The sequence below is a fragment of the Hippopotamus amphibius genome, chromosome 6 (assembly GCF_030028045.1).
Source record: "Hippopotamus amphibius kiboko isolate mHipAmp2 chromosome 6, mHipAmp2.hap2, whole genome shotgun sequence".
Classification (NCBI taxonomy): Eukaryota; Metazoa; Chordata; class Mammalia; order Artiodactyla; family Hippopotamidae; genus Hippopotamus; species Hippopotamus amphibius.
Window position 1 is genome coordinate 171,051,186 of NC_080191.1, and position 19,504 is coordinate 171,070,689.

General features: G+C 39.3%; 1 protein-coding gene across 11 annotated transcripts in view; it reads left to right on the forward strand.

Moving 5' to 3' along the window:
- Positions 1–19,504, forward strand: part of LRCH3 (leucine rich repeats and calponin homology domain containing 3) — a 104,762-nt gene that overhangs the window by 73,824 nt on the left and 11,434 nt on the right. For 2 of the 11 annotated variants that reach the window (XM_057739236.1, XM_057739234.1), the window contains exons 13-19: positions 1,332–1,382; positions 2,922–2,975; positions 6,805–6,876; positions 10,571–10,619; positions 11,249–11,356; positions 13,601–13,719; positions 14,334–14,471. In XM_057739236.1, coding sequence (XP_057595219.1) covers positions 1,332–1,382; positions 2,922–2,975; positions 6,805–6,876; positions 10,571–10,619; positions 11,249–11,356; positions 13,601–13,719; positions 14,334–14,471 — 591 coding nt within the window. Of the gene's footprint in view, positions 1–1,331; positions 1,383–2,921; positions 2,976–3,777; positions 6,771–6,804; positions 6,877–10,570; positions 10,620–11,248; positions 11,357–13,600; positions 13,720–14,333; positions 14,472–19,504 lie in introns of those variants that run through there. The other 9 variants (XM_057739241.1, XM_057739237.1, XM_057739235.1 and 6 more) reach the window with 8 other exon arrangements.

Consider the following 19,504-nt stretch of genomic DNA (forward strand, 5'->3'; position numbering starts at 1 on the left):
CATGTTAGAATATGTTAGAAAGACATGAGGAAAGAAGGAAAATGAAATAGAGGGTAACTGCAATAATTAGACTGGAGTGCAAAATAGAGGCATAAAACGCGATGATTTCTACGTTTCCTAAGGAAAGGTAGTGTTGCCAAGTGGTAAGGGCTTAGAATCAGAAATATCCGAATCTGAATCCAGCGTTCCTGTTCAGCATGTGCTTGACTTTGGGGGAGTTCCGGAGCCATCCTGTGCGTTTATTTTCCTCATGTGTAACAGTCAACTGTTCAATGTGAACTATTTCAGTATTGTTGTGGCTGCAGCTGGTGCTTCCACTGAAATGGTGTGTGCTGCACCCCCTGCTGCCACAAAGGGCTTTTTACAACTTTGGGAGAGATTTCGAGAGGAGCATCGTTATGTCTTATACATAGACGTGTGGTGAATATGGTAAATCATTGAAAATGAGTGCGAGGAAAAAAGAAGTCAAAAAGCAAAATTTCCAAAGCAAAATTCTGGGGCTAAAAGAATGGCGTTAATGGGAGTTAGCTTTGTGGAAAGAATGTCCGATTTGGAATCAGAAGACATAGGTGCACATCTCAGTTATGCTACTTACTAACTCTGTGACTTTGCACATATCATATAACCTCTCTAGCCTCAATTTTCTCATCTTTAAAAGAATATGATTATGATGTTTGTTCATCTCACAGAATACGAAGAATCACTTGAGAGACTTGTGTATAAGAACACATTATAAAACACTGTACAGATATTGTGATATTATTAATTGACGTAAAAAGAGGAATTAACGAATTGGGGAAAGAGCCAGTTAGTATGAGAAATTGGGGGTTGGTTGGTTTGTTGTTGTTTTTATTATGTTGAACATGAGATGACAGTGGGGTATCCAGGTAGAGAGTCCCCACAGGCATTTGAAAACACAAGCCCGCAATTTGGCTGATGGGAGAGAGCCAAAGCCAGTTAGCAGTAGAGTACTATTTGAAACCATTAGAGAAAGAACAGTTTCATTGAGAGAATTTAATGAGAGATCGCTACTCTGTGAATGTGTTTGTATCCATGTACATATAAAAAACACCGTTGTTAAAAATTTCTCTTTATAGATGCTTATAGACACAGGAAAATACTGTTTGTCAGCGTATTGCTTTTCCTCATTTAAATTGCAAGCTATTTAAGGGAAAGGGCAGCGTCTTCTTAACCAGTAAACCTAGAAAAGTGCCATACACAAGAGATACAGAAATTAATGTGAGCGATTATTTTAGTAAATAAAATTTTTCATTTCCAGTGTTCCAAATTCTAACCAACTTCCCTTTTTTGGGGGGTGTGGGGGTATATAGCAAAAAGCATCACAAAGTCCACAAAAACAGCACCCCCCCTTAGATGGTGAGGTAAGTTTATATAATCACCTTTCTTTGGAATTTTTTATTATTGCAATGAAAATTAAATGTTTTGCATGCGATTATGGTAGTTTTCAATGATGAAAATATCTTGCCATTTTCTTTTTTCCCCTCACAAAATTCTAGTTACTAGGGAGAAAAAGACACAGGCCAGGAAGTTTAGCAGAATCTATAGATCAGGGTTTTTTTAATCTATACACATTCATCTGGAGATTATTTATTTCCCGCCTCCCATCCCCAGCAGAGATGTCTCCCTCATTCATTTTCAGAGCTACTGTGTAATGAGAGATGGTCCTGAGAGTTGTATCTGGCACAGGTAAAGGGTGTCAGTATTAAACAAAAAACTCTACAAAGTATTTCAGCTTCAGAGCTTATTTCCTAAGTGTGTATGTTATTGATTATACTTTTTGTACACATTAGTTTTAAAATATTAAGTAGTACTTTTTCGTTACAAATTAACATGTAAGATTAATTGCTTATTAACCTTTTAAAAATCTATGCACCTATTTTGATCTGTTAAAGTGAAGCTTACTGAATGAATATTTTTATTGTAGTTGACTTTTTCGTTAGCTATTTTCCTTTATCTTTGCCTTCTTGTTTTTAATTTATGATCATTACTTCCTTAAAAAAGTGCATAAAAGCATTATTTCATGTGAGTATTGACTTAGGTTTTCAAATAACTTATTTTACAAAAAGCAAACACGTGGGGCTTTACAAGCATCAATTTTCAGCACAGTGTTTTCAAAGCACAAGTGTTTCTGGAATGGTAAAGTGTATTGCTTGAAATGTTTTAAATTATCCATTATAAAGTTTTTTTTTAATCTTATTGGACATATAGTATCTACTTTTGTTTATTTACTTGAGAACTTATGCATTAGTTTCATACCTGAAAGAGTCACTCAGGCATTTTCGGTTGTCTTTTCTTCACATGGTAAAAACTCTGTACAAACCTTTGACAGTCAAAGTTTGATAAGTTAATACACTCTTCCTTGTTTCACCCCCAAATTTCCTTCTTAATGGTCATTCTGGAGTAATTCATTGTCTAAAAACTAAAGCTCCTCAGAAAAGTAACATGTACAGTTTTAAAATTTCCAGTTGTACCCTTGTTTTGTCTGAGAAAGGTAATGAAAAGATGCCTAGACTAGATATCATGACTCATGGGTTTACTGTTTTGAATTTGTTACTAGCTCACTAAATGACCACAGATTCTATATGTTATCGCTACATCTATACTTCAGCTTTCTCTTCTCAAAACACAGAATAATTCTTGTTCCCCATTTGCTTTAGAAAGTTTTTAGGCAGTAAGGTCATATTTGACGTTGTTTAAGCTCTTTGGAAGACAGTCGTTACTCAGAAACCACTTACTAGCTGTTAATGACGCGTGAATTCTGAGTGACTGAGTGTGGTCCCGTATGTCAGCATCTTCACAAATGCGTGTTAGTACGTCTCTTTGCTTATGTATTTGTGAAATTCGTCATGTGTGTGCATAGCTTGTTTTTGACATTGCTTCATTTTTCTCCACCTCTCCAGTGTCCCTTCCCATCCAGAAGGTCTCAGCACACTGATGATAGTGCCTTGTTAGTGGTAAGAACCTTGCACTAAATGGAGTTTTATGTTGCCGTGTCTAGAGGCTGGAGCATAGCTGTTGCACGTTTCATTCTGAATTGACCTCAACGCCGTAAAACACGATGAGCATCATTACTAAATGCCTTACAAACAGCTAGAACTGTCTCCCTGCGTGACTCGTCAGGATTTACCCAGTGTTCCAAGTGTTCTGCAGATACGATTCAAATCTCTTTGTTAGTGTTTCCAAAAGGAAAACATTTGCATTGAGGACCGTATTGGCTTTGTATGTGTGTTGGGAGAAGAGGGCATAATATATTAATTTTTGAAATGTTTCTAATTCCAGGTGTGCTTTATTAATCATTAATTGTCTTGTAAGTCACCTGTGTGATGAATGGTTCCCTTACTTCAGGATGCTAATTATACAACTGTATATGTGGCATCCTATTTTATTATCTATTTTAAGCTACTGAAAAATCCCAAACTTTTAAAAAATACTTACATCTCAAGATTATCCCTCTGTACCCATTTTATATTTTAAACTCAGGGCAACATTAACTTGTAATGCTATCTACTGATCATTTTTAACACTGGTTTACTTTTTTTTTTTTCTTTTTTTCATTTTGTTATTTGATTTTATTGGACACATGCAAATTTAGAAGATACCTTAAAACACACTGGTTTACTTTTATTGCCTGTTTCATCAGCTGAAAATGAGTATGAGAGCTTTATTGAGAGTTGTACCTTTATTTGCTTTGCAAGAGAATTCTAACCATTTACATAATTGCTTTTCCCATCATGTTTTATGTTATTTTTTTCACAGTCGTATTGAAAACTAGCAGTTCAAAAGCCTATTGTCTGTAGCAGTTCCTGTCATAGAAGCCAGTCGCTGCTGCCACTGTGCATACTGCTGCATGGACGGCATACTTCAGCGTGAGACCCTATCACATAGACTTCCATTGTTAAAATTTCTGTGTTCTGCAATCATCATTTCCTTTAAGATGGATAAAGCACATTTTAACTGGGCAGTCTGATGAAGAAATAAGCCTCTGGAGAGTTAGCTGAATTGGCATGAGAAGCAAATAATAAATTAATGTAGAAAAATATTGAGAGTCTATTATGGTCCAGATACTTTACCAGAATTAATCTCATTCACTTATCACAGTAGCCTTAAGAGTTAAGGTTAAACCTACCGCCATTTTACAAATGATTACTGAGGCACAGAATGGTTTGTCCAGAATGTGACTTCCCCAGGGTCACAGGGCTGGTGAGTGCAAGGCTGCATACATTCAGATCTAGATCCAGGTGACTGAGAACCTGATGAACACTGTGCTCCACTCCCTCCTGTGCTATAATCTAAAACACTTTAGGAAACTGCAGATGAGATTTAGTAACCCATAGAGTAAGTGCTGAATACCCAGATGTTTTTGCCAAGAAAAAAGTGGAATTTGGAAAAACAACAACAAAATCCCCTTAGTGTGAAATTTGAAATTTCAGCCATTTTCAAAACACACTTGTATTTTACTTAACAGTATTCATGTCTGGCCTAAATTAAATGGCCTTTAGAAGCAAGAACCATGTCTCTCATATTTTTGCATGCCAGATAGTACCCAACGTGTACAAAAAGAGCCATTTTTTAAAAAGCATACCTCCGATCTTCTCAGAACCACTCTTCAGTGGCTTCATATGGTAGAATAAAGTCCATGTGCTTACCATGGCCTATAAACCCTTCAGAGTAAGTTCCACCCTTCTCAGTGTGGCCTGTGAGCTCCCGTGCGCTCTGGGCGCTGTCCGTCTCTCACCTCCAGGCTCAGGCTGCGTCAGCAGTGTGTCAGCTCTGCAGGTGTGGCCGGTGCAGCTTCCTCTGCAGGGAACGCCTCTCATTCCCCGCGTGTGCCCCTCGGTTAATCCCTGCTCCTCTGTCTGCTACCAGCTTGCGTGTCACACCCTTAGAATGGCTTTTCTGCAACACCCCTACCCCCAAACCAAATTTGTCTCCACTGTTATTTTTTTTCTTCATAGTACTTTTAAGTGGGTGTTTATTGTTTTGTATCTCCCCCCCAGTAGACGACTAGGCTGTGAGCTTCATAGGCACAGAGATATTCTCTGTTGCATTTCCCTGTGTATACTCAGTCCCTGCCATAATTCCTGGGATATATTAGTTGCTTAGTAAATAATTCCTAAACGAACATGTATTCTGTACATCTAATGCCTGCTCATTAGGGGAGTTCCCTGGTGGTCTAGTGGTTAGAATTCAGCATTTTCGCTGTGGTGACCCTTCAATCCCTGGTTGGGGAACTGAGATCCCACAAGTTGCATGGTGCGGCCAAAAATAAAAATAAAAAATAAAAATCACAATCAGGAAAAAAAAATCTCAAAAAGAAATTGTTTCTTGATGAAGAAGGTCTGATAATATAGCAAGTAAATGTTAAGTTTGATTTAAAGACCTTGAAATAATGGGATTTGAAATAAGCATTAGTAATGTTTACTAGCGATTACACTAATTCTCTTAGGATTGCCCTTCGGGCTTCTGTTGCTTTCATGTGTGTCCCATCTGTATCTATACCCCATCTCTAGATACTCGAAAGGATCTCGGTTCATTTCACTTCCTCTCCCTCCATCCTTTCTTGCTTCTTTGCCAGTGTGTAGTGGCTTCTGGCCTTTTTATAGTTGAGATTGACAGTAACTCAGGTCCATTTTATTATAACGAGGCCCAGGAAATCTAAACAGGTGAAGGCCTGTACAGTGTAAGACTGCTGTCACAGTCTTGTTCTTTGGTACATTTCCTTCTTCACTTGAGATAATGTTGCAGTGTGTGTTACATGCTTTTTTTTTTTTTTTTTTTGTGCACACACAAAAGAGGTATTGCTGTCTATCAGCCCATTAAAAATATAGTTGCATTTATTGACCATCTTACTCACCTTTTTCTAAGCAACATGTGTTCTTGTTCATTTATCCCATGATTCACATATTTGTGGTTGTTCTTTAAATTTTTTTAAACTATTTAACTTATAAAGGCATTAATATCTTTAAGCCTTTGGCATTTTTAATAGGTGCAATCTTACCTAAGCGCCATTTGGTCCTGTCTTCTCTGATTTCCACTCCCCACCAAATGTAAAAATTGTCATGTTTGGAGCAGCTTTTATCTGTAATCAAAATTCCGTACAATAGAGTCTAACACTTACTATCTCTAATATATCTAACTAGTTGTATGTAGGTTGGTGAAAGGATAAAGGATTCAAAGAAAAGGAAAATTGTACTTAACTTCTTAGAGGTCATTTGGACTTTCACAGAAACAGAAATGAGGTGCTGGTTCATCCTTAAGATGTGATACAGAATCCTCACGTCCTGGCTTCTCACATCAGAGCCATTAAACTGAATTATAATAAATCTAATTTGGATTAATATTGAAAAAACATTGCTCTTATTCATGCCAGTTCTGATCAGTTAAAATGAGCTCTTTGACTGGATTTGTTTCCCCTGTTGTATGAACAGCACAGGGCTCATTTGTTTGTAAGGCTGTTTTGCTAAAAAAAATTTGATGTTCTCAGTTTTATTTCTATATAAAGTCATGTTTAATAAATTATGCCTTTCATTTCTTTATTAATGTTGTATGAGGTATTGAAATAGTTTGAATTAAAAGGTGGAAAAACTGTGTTTAATAAATTATAGGTTTTTTTCCCTAAGTATTCCCTTTATGCCCTATCAATATCTTAGTGAACCATTTGAAAGTTTGTTAATGAGCTTTCCTTTTCTAATTTTACTGACAAGACCTGCCTGCCTGCTTGCCTGCCATTTTGCTAACATAAATGCTGCCTTCTGTTTCTTCTATTTCTCTTTTGCAATTTAGTCGCTGTCAGGTGTGAATCAAGTGGGCTGTGTTGCTACCCTGCCTCATTCTTCTGCCTTCAGGCCTCTTAAGGTATATCTTGTTATTGTAATTTACCAGGAACTTGGAGGAGGGGATTTGCAGGAGAGGTCTTAAATTTCCCAGTGGATTGTCTAACAGCAATCTGAAATCTAAAATTGTATGAAATATTACTAAGCGTATGAAACTGTTTAAGTTTAACATTAATTTCACTTGAAATTTTTGGGAAGTTTTATGCCAGAAATGTAGAGCCTTCGTTAGTTTTTTATATTGAGATTTTGTTTGAAATGTCCTTCTGTTTTCTTATCAAAGGTTTTTTTCTTTGTCATGAGGTACTGTTTTACTTTGGCTAATATATGATATGCAATTAACTCTGTTGTCTAATGTGCATGCAAAATCATTTGAGTCCCAGTCCCCCAAACTGTCACTGCCAAAGTCCTGTTACAGGGGAGGTCAACAAGCTGTGGTCCCTAGGCCACTGTTTCTGTAAGTAGTTTTATTGACACGCAACCACTGCCGTTTGTTTGTGGCTCCTTTTGTGCTTAAGAGCAGAGTAGGAATACTTGCAATGGAGATCATATGGCTGCAAGTCTAAATTAAAAACCTGTGGTATTTTATTTTTTAAAGGCCTCTGGGATGGTAATTCCATACTTAAGATCATATGATATGTAAGAAATGATTAATAATCCTCACTGTCCACAGCGTCCTCTTCTTGTCTGACTTGTATGTCTTCCTGTGGCTTACACCTGTTTCTTCTTTTCTTCCCAGAGTGGAGATTTTCTAGTCACTTAGTCCTTATGTGGGAAGTATTTACATTTGAAAATTCTTATGGCGCCCTTGTCTTCTCTGTAAATAAGCTCTGGCCCTTTCATGCGCCTCTCCTAGCCTGTTTGTTGTGGGGGAGCATTCATGAGTTCTCTGCCCTCGGCTGGAGGTGCACCCCTCATCAGAGCCCCTGCGTGCTGAGCAGGAAACAAGGGTTATTCCCGTGACCTGCGCTGAGCGTCAGGCTGGCTTTTTCCGTTTTGGTATTCATTTTGCTCAGTAGCCACTGGAATTCTCAGGTGTTTTAGTTATATTCCTAAATGATAATTAATTTCTAAGTTTTGTGTCTTTTGTTTTCCTAAATATTTAATTTTGCTTTTTCAACATTTTTAATTTTCTGATGTACCGGAATACAGTACTTTCAAGTTCTTCATCAGATGCTGACCCCAACTTTATAACATCTGTAAACCTGATAAACCTCCTCTCTGATTATGATTGAAGCTACACATGCCTGGATGACTCCTGAAAAGACTTTATCATTCTCTTCTGTATTAACCGTTTGCTAGCCTTCCTCAGCTAGGTTCCTTATTTGAACAACACAAAATTATTTGAGGGACTGTTTTCAAAATTCTTTCAAGGAAGGCATACAACCAGCACCATTCTAGATATACAGGAGAAAAGTTACTCTGTTACACTCAGCGGAGACCTTAGGGCATTGGGGCTTATCGTCTGCCAGAATTATAGTTGAGTAAGGCCAAGTCTGAATGTGCCGAAAGTTGTAAGTAAGTCTGACATTCTTTCTCTCAGACCTGCTGCACTGTCAAACAATTCGTTTAAAAAGATTTATTCTTTATTTTTTGGTATCTCGGTTACTTTACAGCAGGTATATACTATATTTAGGCATGATTTTATTTCTTTTGTTGTTTAACCAGGCGTAAAAGCTGAGTTTGTGTCAGCTTCCATTTTTTGCTCTCCAGTTCTCCAAGAGTTCTAAGATATGTCTCAACTTGAACTAATTAATTTCAGTATCCTAGAATGCAAGTCAGATTTATAGTTTCAATAAAAATATATTTTGAAAATCAGCATTTTATTTTGTAAGTCCCCTGTAGCCTGGCTTTGCTTTCTTTTTTTTTTTTTTTTTTCAGGGAGGCCAGGAAAATTTTTAATTACAGGGAAGTTTACTTGTGCTGTATTCTATTTTCATACAGACCGACTCTGATACAGTTTGGCGGGAGGCTACACAAGGACACAAACACTGAAAGGCAGGGATCGTTGACAGCCGTTGTAAAGGCTACCCCTTGCACCTGATATGAACAGCACGAGAGTGTCCATCCATTTTACCTGCATGTCTTACAAAGTATTATTGGAATTATTGAAGCACTCTCACATAGTAGACATTTAATGATTATTTGGGGAGTGCGTGTCCTCTTCTGGTATTTCTGGAGGCAGAGCACATTTGCTGCCATTCAGTGGGATGTGTTCCAGCTCTTCCTTCTTACCTAATAGAGCTGCCTGTTTATCACTTTCTTCTAAATATGTTAAAGTTTCTCGTCTGTCTCACAGGAATAGGTCTTTTTAAATTAAAAAAAAAGGTTTCCTCTGTATCTGGAATAACCTCTACTTTTTATGTTTTTCTCTTTGTACCATTGGTCCTTGAACAGATCTTTTTTGGCTAACTAGCTTTCTCCTTCCTGTCCCTTATTCTTGGAAAATAAGGATAGTCTTTGTTTCCTTATAAAGATTCCCAGCTTTTGCTTCATTTGCCTGTACTTTCCTTTTACTAGTGCCTGTTGCTCTTATTTTAAATTAAATTTGTTATTTAAATTTCCATTTCTTCTCAGTATCCTAAACTTAGTTTATTGGCATCTTTAAACTTGATGAACATGTCGTCTTTTTCACTAATGAAAATGTAATACATTGCTTCACTCAACTGCAGCTTACTTTTTAAGTCTTAATTCTCAGTTTAAGAGTATCAAACCAAGGAATCATTACCACAGAAGTGTCTTTCAGATCAGTCCAATAATTTTCTCATCAGCATGACTTCTGTTTATTTACTTATTTATAGCAGTTAAAATTTCCTGTCATCATTAATTTCACCTTGACCCAACTCCAACTTGAGAAAAAGGATTTCTGAAAATATTGATACCCAAAAGGGAGAAAAAAGCATGGGAGTGTGTGTGTGTGTGTGTGTGTGTGTGTGTGTGTGTGTGTGTGTTTTAAAGTCATTCTATTCAAAAATGTGTCTCAGTTATAAATTATTGAGTATAACTCAGTAATTATTGAATATAACTAGATATCAGGGTCCGAAAAGCTGTTGTTATTCTAGCTTTTCTTGATTCTACTCCTCTGCCAAGTCTTCAGTATCTTTAACCCAGCTAACCAACACTTCCTTTTAAATTAGCTTAACTCCACTCCCTGTTTTTAGGTACACTTTATACCAGTTGAGCTAGTTCTTCCTCCTTCTTTACAGTTCCTTTGGTTCCAAAAAATTAAAAAGATCTTGGATTCAAATACTAGTCTCAAATTTTGAGACTCTAATCTTTGAACACCTTATTTCCCAACTGAAATGAAGAAAACTTCATTACTCTTTTTTAAAGCATTATTCGGGGAGGGGAGGAATACTTTAGAAAGTATGCCAGAAAAATACTATTATAATACAAAATTTTATTCTCTCCAGTACATTTCCCAATGAAATTCTCTGCCTTAGGATGATTTCATTTTTCCTAAGGAAATAAGAAAGGCCTATTATATAATAGGACTATCTTTAAGAGAATGCATTATATAAACTTATATTCTCTGGAACTAAATAAAAAGTTTGGCCTTAGAAAATATTCAAAATTAATTTATTACACAAAATTCTCATTTCCAGACTTAGTTTTGAAGGCGTTGCATGTTTTTTCTTCTGTAATCCCAAAGTTGCCATAAATGTGGAAAGTACCTCTTCTTGAATAATAATTATTGATATATCTCTGTTACTCCACAGAACGATGACAGATCTAATGCTGTATCAAGTTCACCTACAACAGAAACAGGTAATAGACACAAAAGTACAATTAACCACATCCTGATTATAATTCTTTACCAGGATTTTCCTGATAAATTACTTCTTAGATAGCTGCAGCTTCCTTTTCTGAGATGAGAAATCAGGCACATAGTTGGGAACTCTGCACATTTTTCATGTTTTGATTCAGCCGGCCATCTGATATGAAAAATGAGCGTGAGCTAGCAGGGCTCTAGGTTCGCAGGAGACTGTATTGACTATATTAGCATTCATTCTGCCTTTGTTGATGTACCAAAAATAACATGGTGATTAAAAATACAAACAGGGAGTTCCCTGGTGGCCTAGTGGTTAGGATTCCAGGCTTTCACTCCCGTGGCCTGGGTTCAGTCCCTGGTCGGGAAACTGATATCCCACAAGCGGTGTGGTGCCGCCAAAAAAATAAATAAATAAAAATACATACAAACAGCCCTCCTGCTTTCAGGGTTACTCTTCCGTACCAGATTTTCTATTAATGAACAAAATGATCATTTTATATCATTGTAATATTTAACTTGATTTTTCCTTCATTTGCCATTTTTTAACTTCTGTCACATGTCTGTCATTATATTTAACTTTTTTCCATCTCCTTTAATCTTATTTTGCTTTTCTGTGCTGATTCAGTTCATCATTCCCCTGCATATTCTTTTCCTGCTGCTATCCAGAGAAACCAGCCCCAGCGCCCTGAAAGCTTCCTTTTCCGAGGAGTTGTCAGGGCAGAAACAAGTAAAGGTAGGTGGTAGTGACTAAAAGGGGTGGGGTGGGGTGTTATACAGTGACGTTAACTGTTACATGCTTCTAAACCTCTGCCCTGGGAATTCCCTGGTGATCCAGTGGTTAGGACTCGGTGCCCTCACTGCTGGGGCTACGTTCAGTCCTTGGTCAGGGAAGTAAGATCCCGAAAGCCGAGGGGTGCACCCAAAGAAACAAACAGACTTCTACCCTGAGGTGTCACCAAGGCAAAAGTTTTCATCTGTGCATTTGTCTGTGATCTCCCTGATATTAAAAGGAGAGAATCTTAATCTTGTTTGAATTCATTTTGATCAGAAAGTTTCTTAGTACCACCTAAAAGCAGGTGATCGTGTTTGAACAAAAACTCTTTCAGGGCTTCAGGGAATGTCCCTTCTCTCTGTAATGTGCTGTTTTTCAGATGTTTATGTTGGTGAAAGCTGTTTTCTATGTTGTTGAAGAAATAATCAGTAATTAAAAAAAAAAAATCTCCCTAGTCTCATGGTTTTTAATGAATATGGGAAATTTCTGCGGACCCCCAGAGAAGTTCTCTAGAAGTGGAAGCAGACATTTCAGTCCCCAAATAACTACTTTTAATGTAACTGATAGATATACTCACAGTGAGATTTAAACTCAAACCAGAGATGCATTGCTGGTGGGATTGTAAATGAGCATGGAAAATTGTTTACATTATCTGCTAATGCTGAACACTTGTGTATCCCATGACTAGTAGTTTTGCTTTCTGAACTATGTGCACATCTGTGCCAAAAGATATGAACAGAAATACTAAAATAGCAACATTGTTCATAATAGCGCCAAACTGAATGTCCATCAATAATAGACTGGATAAGGACTTCCCTGGTGGCACAGTGGTTAAGCATCCACCTGCCAGTGCAGGGAACACAGGTTTGATCCCCGGTCCGGGAGGATCCCACATGCCGTGGAACAGCTAAGCCTGTGCGCCACAACTACCGAGTCTGCACGCTAGAGCCCTTGAGCCAGCCCTGAGTTGCAGCTCACGTGGTGCAACGACTGAAGCCTGCACACCTAGAGCCCATGCACTGCAACAAGAGAAGCCACCGCGATGAGAAGCCTGCACACCGCAGCGAAGGTGCCCCACTCACCGCAACTAAAGGAAGCCCACAAGCAGCAACGAAGACCCAGCACAGCCAAGAAAGAAAGAAAGAGAGAAGGAGAGAGAGGGAGGGAGGGAGGAAGGAAGGGAACAAAAAACAATAGAATGGATAAATAATTGTGGTGTGTTTGTACAATGGGATACCAGATAAGCAGTGAAAACGAACAAGTTAATATACACAACAATGTGGAAAAATCTTATAAACACATTGATCAGAAGAAGCCAAACACAAAAACACATGCACATATAATATGGTTTTATTTATAGAAAATTCAAAAATGAACAAAACTAGCCTGTGGTGTTGGAAGCCAGGAAGCATGTAGTGAGAACCTGTGGTATGAGAAATAACCTTTGGGTGCGGGTGGGTGAGGAGCGTGAGAGGTCTCCTGGGTGTTGGTAGCGTGGTGTGTATTGACATGCTTGTGTCCACTTTGTGGTGATAACTTATTGAGCTGTTTGCTTATCATTTGTAATGTTTTGTGTGTGATATTTTTCTTTTTATTTATTTATTTATTTACTGGCTGCGTTGGGTCTTTGTTGCTGCGCATGGGCTTCCTCTAGTTGTGGTGAGCAGGGGCTGCTCTTTGTTGTGGTGCATGGGCTACTCATTGCAGTGGCTTCTCTTGTTGTGGAGCACGGGCTCTAGGCAGATGCGCTTCAGTAGTTGTAGCACGCCATTTCAATAGTTGTGGCTCACAGGCTCTAGAGCGCAGGCTTCATAGTTGTGGCGCCTGGGCTTAGTTGCTCCGCAGCATGTGGGATCTTCCCAGACCAGGGCTCAAACCCATGTCTCCTACATTGGCAGGCGGTTCTTAACCAGTGCACCATGAGGGAAGTCCCGTGGGATATTTATCAATAAAAACATTTTTAAATGGATGTAATCAAACACACAAAGTAATTGAGCCAAGTGAGTAATGGGCATTTGATAGTTCTTCATGCTGTTCTCCCTATTATTTTGCATGTTTTTAAATTTCCATAGTAAAAACTTATTTAAAAAAGTCTGTCCAGAAGTAGACAGTGCTGTACTTTCAAGGAAAGTGTAGTCAGGTGGATCTGAGGATTTTTGCAGCACTGGCAGGCGCCTTTCTGTCTTACATATCAATATTTTTTAGGTCATGCTTCACCCCTTCTTTCGTCTTCTGCACCTTCCACTGATTTGAAAGATCCAGTAACAAGACAGAATTCAAGACAGAGAGAAGAAGAGCTGGAATTAATAGATCAACTACGGAAAGTATGTACATTGCCTTTGCATTACGCTTTTTCGGTGTTGTGGCTGCAGCCCACAGTCCTGGCATCACTGGTTCATTTGATTTCTGATTTTTAATAGAATCAGCAAAATGCCAGTTGCATGCTGTGGTGCCCACTGTGCGATGCATTTTTTCAGCTGTTTACTAGGAAAATGAGATGGATTATTCCATGCATTCAACCCCTGGTCCTACTCATTTAAAATTTTTCTCTGCCTCATGATGTTAAGAAATCTTGTTAGAATGATGACTAATTAATATGTATGTACACATATATACATACCACACTTACATCATATGTAGTGTTTATTTTAAAATTGAATCTAGTTGTTTGTTGTTTTTGAATCAGAAAGTTGTAAATGAATTCTGTTGTGGAACTTTGCAGCACTGTCACCTGGCTGCTCTACATAGATATGTGTATATATATAGGATCTCCTTAAGGTATTGACTTAGGAGAGAAAAATAAAATAGAGATTGTGGTACTTAAGTTATTTGCTTTTTATCTTGATTTCTAATTAAATATATTCCATTGTAACTCCATTATGTCCTGTGTGTTAGCCACTTTTCAGTTAACGTATTTCACATTTTCCTGTTCTTTTAGCATATTGAGTACCGGTTGAAGGTATCTCTGCCTTGTGATCTCGGAGCAGCTCTCACCGACGGTGTTGTTCTTTGCCATTTGGCCAATCACGTGCGGCCTCGATCTGTCCCCAGCGTTCACGTTCCCTCACCAGCTGTGGTGAGTTTATAATGCTAAAAACACTTGGCTCTCCATCAGACGTTTGTGACGTGCAGAGGCAGGCCCTGTGCAGGATGCTCAGAGTACAGATACGGAGAGAGTCCAGCCCCCCCCTTCCGGATCGCACTTCCACTAGGGAAAAAATAGGCATGTAGACAGCAGCTTACAGCTGTGTGTGCTAAGTGTTATAAAAGAAGTGTGCTATGGGCGTACTGAGAAGGGACCCCTTCAACTCTGCCTGGAAAGTTCAGGAAAGCCTTTCCAGAGGAGGTAAAATCTGAACTAATTCTTGAAGTCTGAGTAGGAATTTGCCAGCAGTACAGAGAGGGAGAAAAGCATTCTGGGCAGTATTCCTAGATTAGAAAGCTAAGGAAGATCCTGGCATATCTGAGGAATTCTTAATTTGTTCAGAGTGGATCATTTACAGGGTGTTGGTGTAAATGGCAGAGGGTGTAGCTGGAGAGGGACGCCACGGGCCGTGTGGCAAGAGCCTCATGTCCCATGTCAGGGAGATGGCAGTTGATCTTAGTGTAGACAGCGAGGAAACGCAGAAAGAATCTGAGAGGGATGACATGATTGTATTATTTGGATTGCAGTTTCGGATGATGACTGTTTCAGGGGTAGAAGTGACATGATTGAGGGACCAGTCTCAGGTGGGAAATGATGGAGAGCAGGCACCCAGGATGACAGGCAGGGTTTCTTCAGACTGCTGGTCAGCTGTGGACGTCAGTATCAGGACGGCAGCCCACACGAGGAGGAGCAGGTTTTGGCGTTATTTTTGTAAATTTATTTTGTTGAAGTATAGTCGATCTGCAGTGTTGTGTTCATTTCTGCTGTACAGCACAGTGATTCAGTTATATGTGTATATGCACACACATTCCTTTTCATATTCTTTCCACTATGGTTTTATCACAGGATACTGAATATAGTTCCTGTGCTCTATGTAGGACCTTTTTTTATCCCTCGAGAAAGAACACGTTTTGGATTGACAGAACTCTTCTTTTTTTTTTTTCCTTCAAATTTTTATTAAGAAAGATTTCAAACCTTCAGAAAAACTGAAAGAATAACACAGGGAACACTCTTAAGGCCTCCACCTGGAGCTGACATTCATTGCATCTTGCTGTCTTGCTTTGTCTGCATTTATGTGTCTGCGTGTGTGTGTATTTTAATTGCACCATTCAAAAGTTGCAGATATTATAACACCTTACCCCCTAAATATTTCTGAGAATTGTCGTATGCCTCCTTGCTCTTAGCCATAGCCTGGAGCCGGGGACTCAGTGATGAAGCCCTGTTCCTCACGGGGGAGTGGGATGTGATTGATTCACCGTGCTCCCTGTGGGATCACGAAACCTGAGAAGGGACAGCTAGGCGCCCTCAGCAGCCGGCCGGGAGTGGGGGTAAGAAATGAGGGTGGAGGCAGACGCTGGGTAAGGTACCAGTAGTATCTGCAAGTCACATTCCGATTTCCCCAGCTGTCCCAAGAGTTACCTTCCACAGCTGCTCTGCCTCTCCTCCCTCACCAGTACACACACACAACAGGGTATAATCAAGGTTTCCACGTTGCATTTGATCATCATTTGATTGTTGTGACACCTTGTTTCATGAGTCTGAATGGATATTGTGCATTTGTAACAGGCTTAGCAGTGTCTGAGCTTCTTGGGCTTTTTGCCCTCATCTCATTTTCTGGTCATTTGTTGTTATTCAGCACATACTTTCTGATAACAGATCCTTTACTCAGATTGCAGTTGTATCTAGGCCTGCAGGTTGCCATTCTGGACACTCATCTTGCTGCCTCTCCAGATGCAGATCACTTAAGCCTCCCAGGGACCTTGTATTCTAATTATAAGGCCTGCTTTGTTACCAGGGTCCCAAGAGGCTGATATGGCCCTTTCCCTTCTAGCACACCCAAAAATAGAGTCATGCATTTGCCTCTAAAGAAAATAGGTGGCCACTTTTTATTTAGTGACCTTAGAAAACAGGTGTTCGGCTTTGTGTAGAAAAGGCAGAGAGCAGCAGTAGCACTACCAAATCAACCCTGCCCCCGAAGACTTGGAAGACTTGGTTTGGGTCCTAAAGGTGTTGATTAAGAGCACAGGAGTTGACACACTGTTTGGCGATGCCAGAAAGGGAAGGGCGTGTTCATACTTTGCATTCTTCCCTGTTTCTGTCAACTGTTAAGAAAAATACTTTTTTTAATAATAAAGACAAATCTGTCATTCTTCCTTTTCAGGGGAAATAACCTAAGAAGTAGCAAGGATCTCACGTAGAAAGCGGAATTTGAGAGTAAGGGTGACTGAGGTTCTTCCTCTTGATCACCCAAACAGAGTGCCTTTCATTTAAGAATGTAAAATACATATAGAAAAAATAAAACTATTTTATAAATGTTAAACCATTTAGAGAAATAAAACACATGGACTTTCTTATTTGTCAAAGAAGCATGAAATTAGAGCATTTAAAACTCACTAATGAAATCATCAACAAAATTTAGTTACATTTATTGAGCAGCTATTCAGTGGCAGGCATTCTGAACAGGATGAAAGGTACAGAGATGAGTTACAAATGGTCCATTCTCTCAAGAACATGAATTCCTCTTAAAAAATAAAATAAATAAAAAAATAGTATCCTTGACACTTAAAAGCAAAAATAGTATCCTTGACACAGGCCTGTTAAATTGTTTAAGAGGGGATCTTTTGAGTTAATAAATGACCTGTAAAGTTGAGGAGAAACACATAAGTATGTAAAAATTCCCAAATTATAATATTTGGGGGTGGGAAAACTTTGAGTCAACCAGATGAAAACTGTCCAATATTTTAATTAAAAGCAAAAAATAATAATAATTCACTTTTAAATTATGATACTGATTATTATGAATAAGTCAGTATCGCTTTAATGAGGATACTGTTATAGTACTAGATTTCAGTATAAATAGTTATATCTATTTTTCCTTCGTAAGAATTGCCCTCCCTTATATTAGACTTTCTTCCCTTATTTTGTTCTTCTGACCATACAGAGAGCTTTGTAACTTCCTTTCTTAGAGATATTTCCTGATGAGAATATAAAACTAAAGCCAAATACAAATGAAAAATCACAGCAGTTTCTTTGTGGCTACATTAGCACATTAGTAATTTATTATAATTCTTTGAAAATCTGCTAATTAGAACTCTGAGTGTAACTTAAGAAACACATTCTTAATGTCCTACACGAACCAGGCTTTTTTTCCCCTCAGTTCACAAAATGATCCCTCATTGTAAGTCCAAGCATTTTGAAAGAAACTCAGAAGGGCGCTTGTGCGTGTAAGCATTAGGCTGTGATTCATGCTTCCTTGTTCGTTTGGAAGGGCCGACGTGTACGATAAACTGCTGTGTGGTTGTTCAGTAGGCAGAGGTGTTAAGTAGCACCGTCCATATGCTTAGAAGTGCACTATTGAATCAGTCATAAAAATCGCTGCAAATACGGTGATGTGACGCCTCAGTAAATGAACCATGTCGCCAAGGAAGATGACCTGAAACAATTCTGAATCATTTCAAATTTCAGATAGCAAAACTGGTTATTTCTTGTTCTTTCCGTCTAGTTCCTTTCTTTCCTTTTGCTGAAATTACTTTCTTCCCCAAAACCTGCATAAGATGTCTTATTCCCATCAGGCTGCACGTTACAGACCTAAAACAGGCGCTGTGTTATGTCCTCCAGGTTCTGGGAGAATTTGGGGATAGCAGGTTCCTTTGTTATTTGACTGACGGCAAAGTCACGCGTCCTCCTGCGTTCCAGCGACAGGGAGTCTGCACCCCTGCGGCCTCTGAACTAGCTGTTCCATCGGACACGCACAGAGCAGGGATTTGTAGCCTGGGATTCGTGCACTCCCGGGGCTTCCAGGGCTTGTTGAGCTCCCTAAAATTGTACGCATGTGTCTTCTTCTCAAGAGTAGATTCACAGCTTTCATCAGACTGTAAGGAGGAGTTGTACCCCGATTATAAAACGCTGGCCCACATCCCTGGGATTTAGATACATGCTAAGGGAAGGCGTGACTGGAGACAGAGAAGACGGTTCCCCACTCCTCTTCCCCTTCTCCAGCAATGAGACATCTGCTCTCGGTAGGGGAATCTCAGAGGAATCTCTTTATCCGATTTCACGACCCCCCACCCACACACGTGAGGGGGCTGGTCCTCCTCCCAGAGACGATGCTGAGGTGGACCCCAGGATCACTATTCTGAGCTTTCTTTTCTTTTCATCTGAGATGGTGCTGATTCTTGGACCAGTTTCTTACTTAACAACACAAACTCTCTTCATCCTTTCTTTTGCACAGAAAGAAACCTGTTTTTCTGCCTGTGCAGTAAGACCTGTTTCACTCTGCCCTTCCAGCATCTGTGGGAGATGTTTCAGAAACGTAGGGGTCCTTCTTTTGTAAAACAGAATGCTGAGGTCCCCTTCTTTTGCTGGAGTCTCACATTCATGATCCCCCTGTGTCCACGCCCCTAGCCTTCTCTCCCAGACTCAGGTCAAGGTCGTGGTTTGCTTAGCCAAGCGTCCTTCATAAGCTAAGAGAAGCTAGTTGCGTTAATTCTGCTTCCATTTCTACTGGTATATGGAGCGGGAGTTTCTAGCTAATGAAAAATTCTCCCAAGTGAAAAGCAGTCGTCCTGTGTGTTCTTTGCCCAGGTTCTCTTAAAGTTAAGCCCATGTCCCGCTAGCTTGCACCACAGTGACTTTTCTGTTGTGCCTGCATTCACCGTACCTCCCTCTTAGCTAGAAGACCATAGCATCACTTGTACAGCGAATACCCACGCTTTCACACGGAAGAAGTCCGAGAAGGGGCCCAGCTCCAGCGTGCATTAGCCAGTGTGGACCCCCGTGGTGGTTTCTCTCCTCTGTGAAGTAGATTCTGATTCTGCTATTTGTGTTTCACAGGTTTTTGTTCTTGTTTTTAACATTTTTACCTCAGTTGTAGAAGAACTTGGCACAGGCAAGAAAGGGTGTTCTCCATGGAAACCTGTTATCTTCTTTCTAGACCTAATTTTGCAAGTTTTCAATTTGAAATC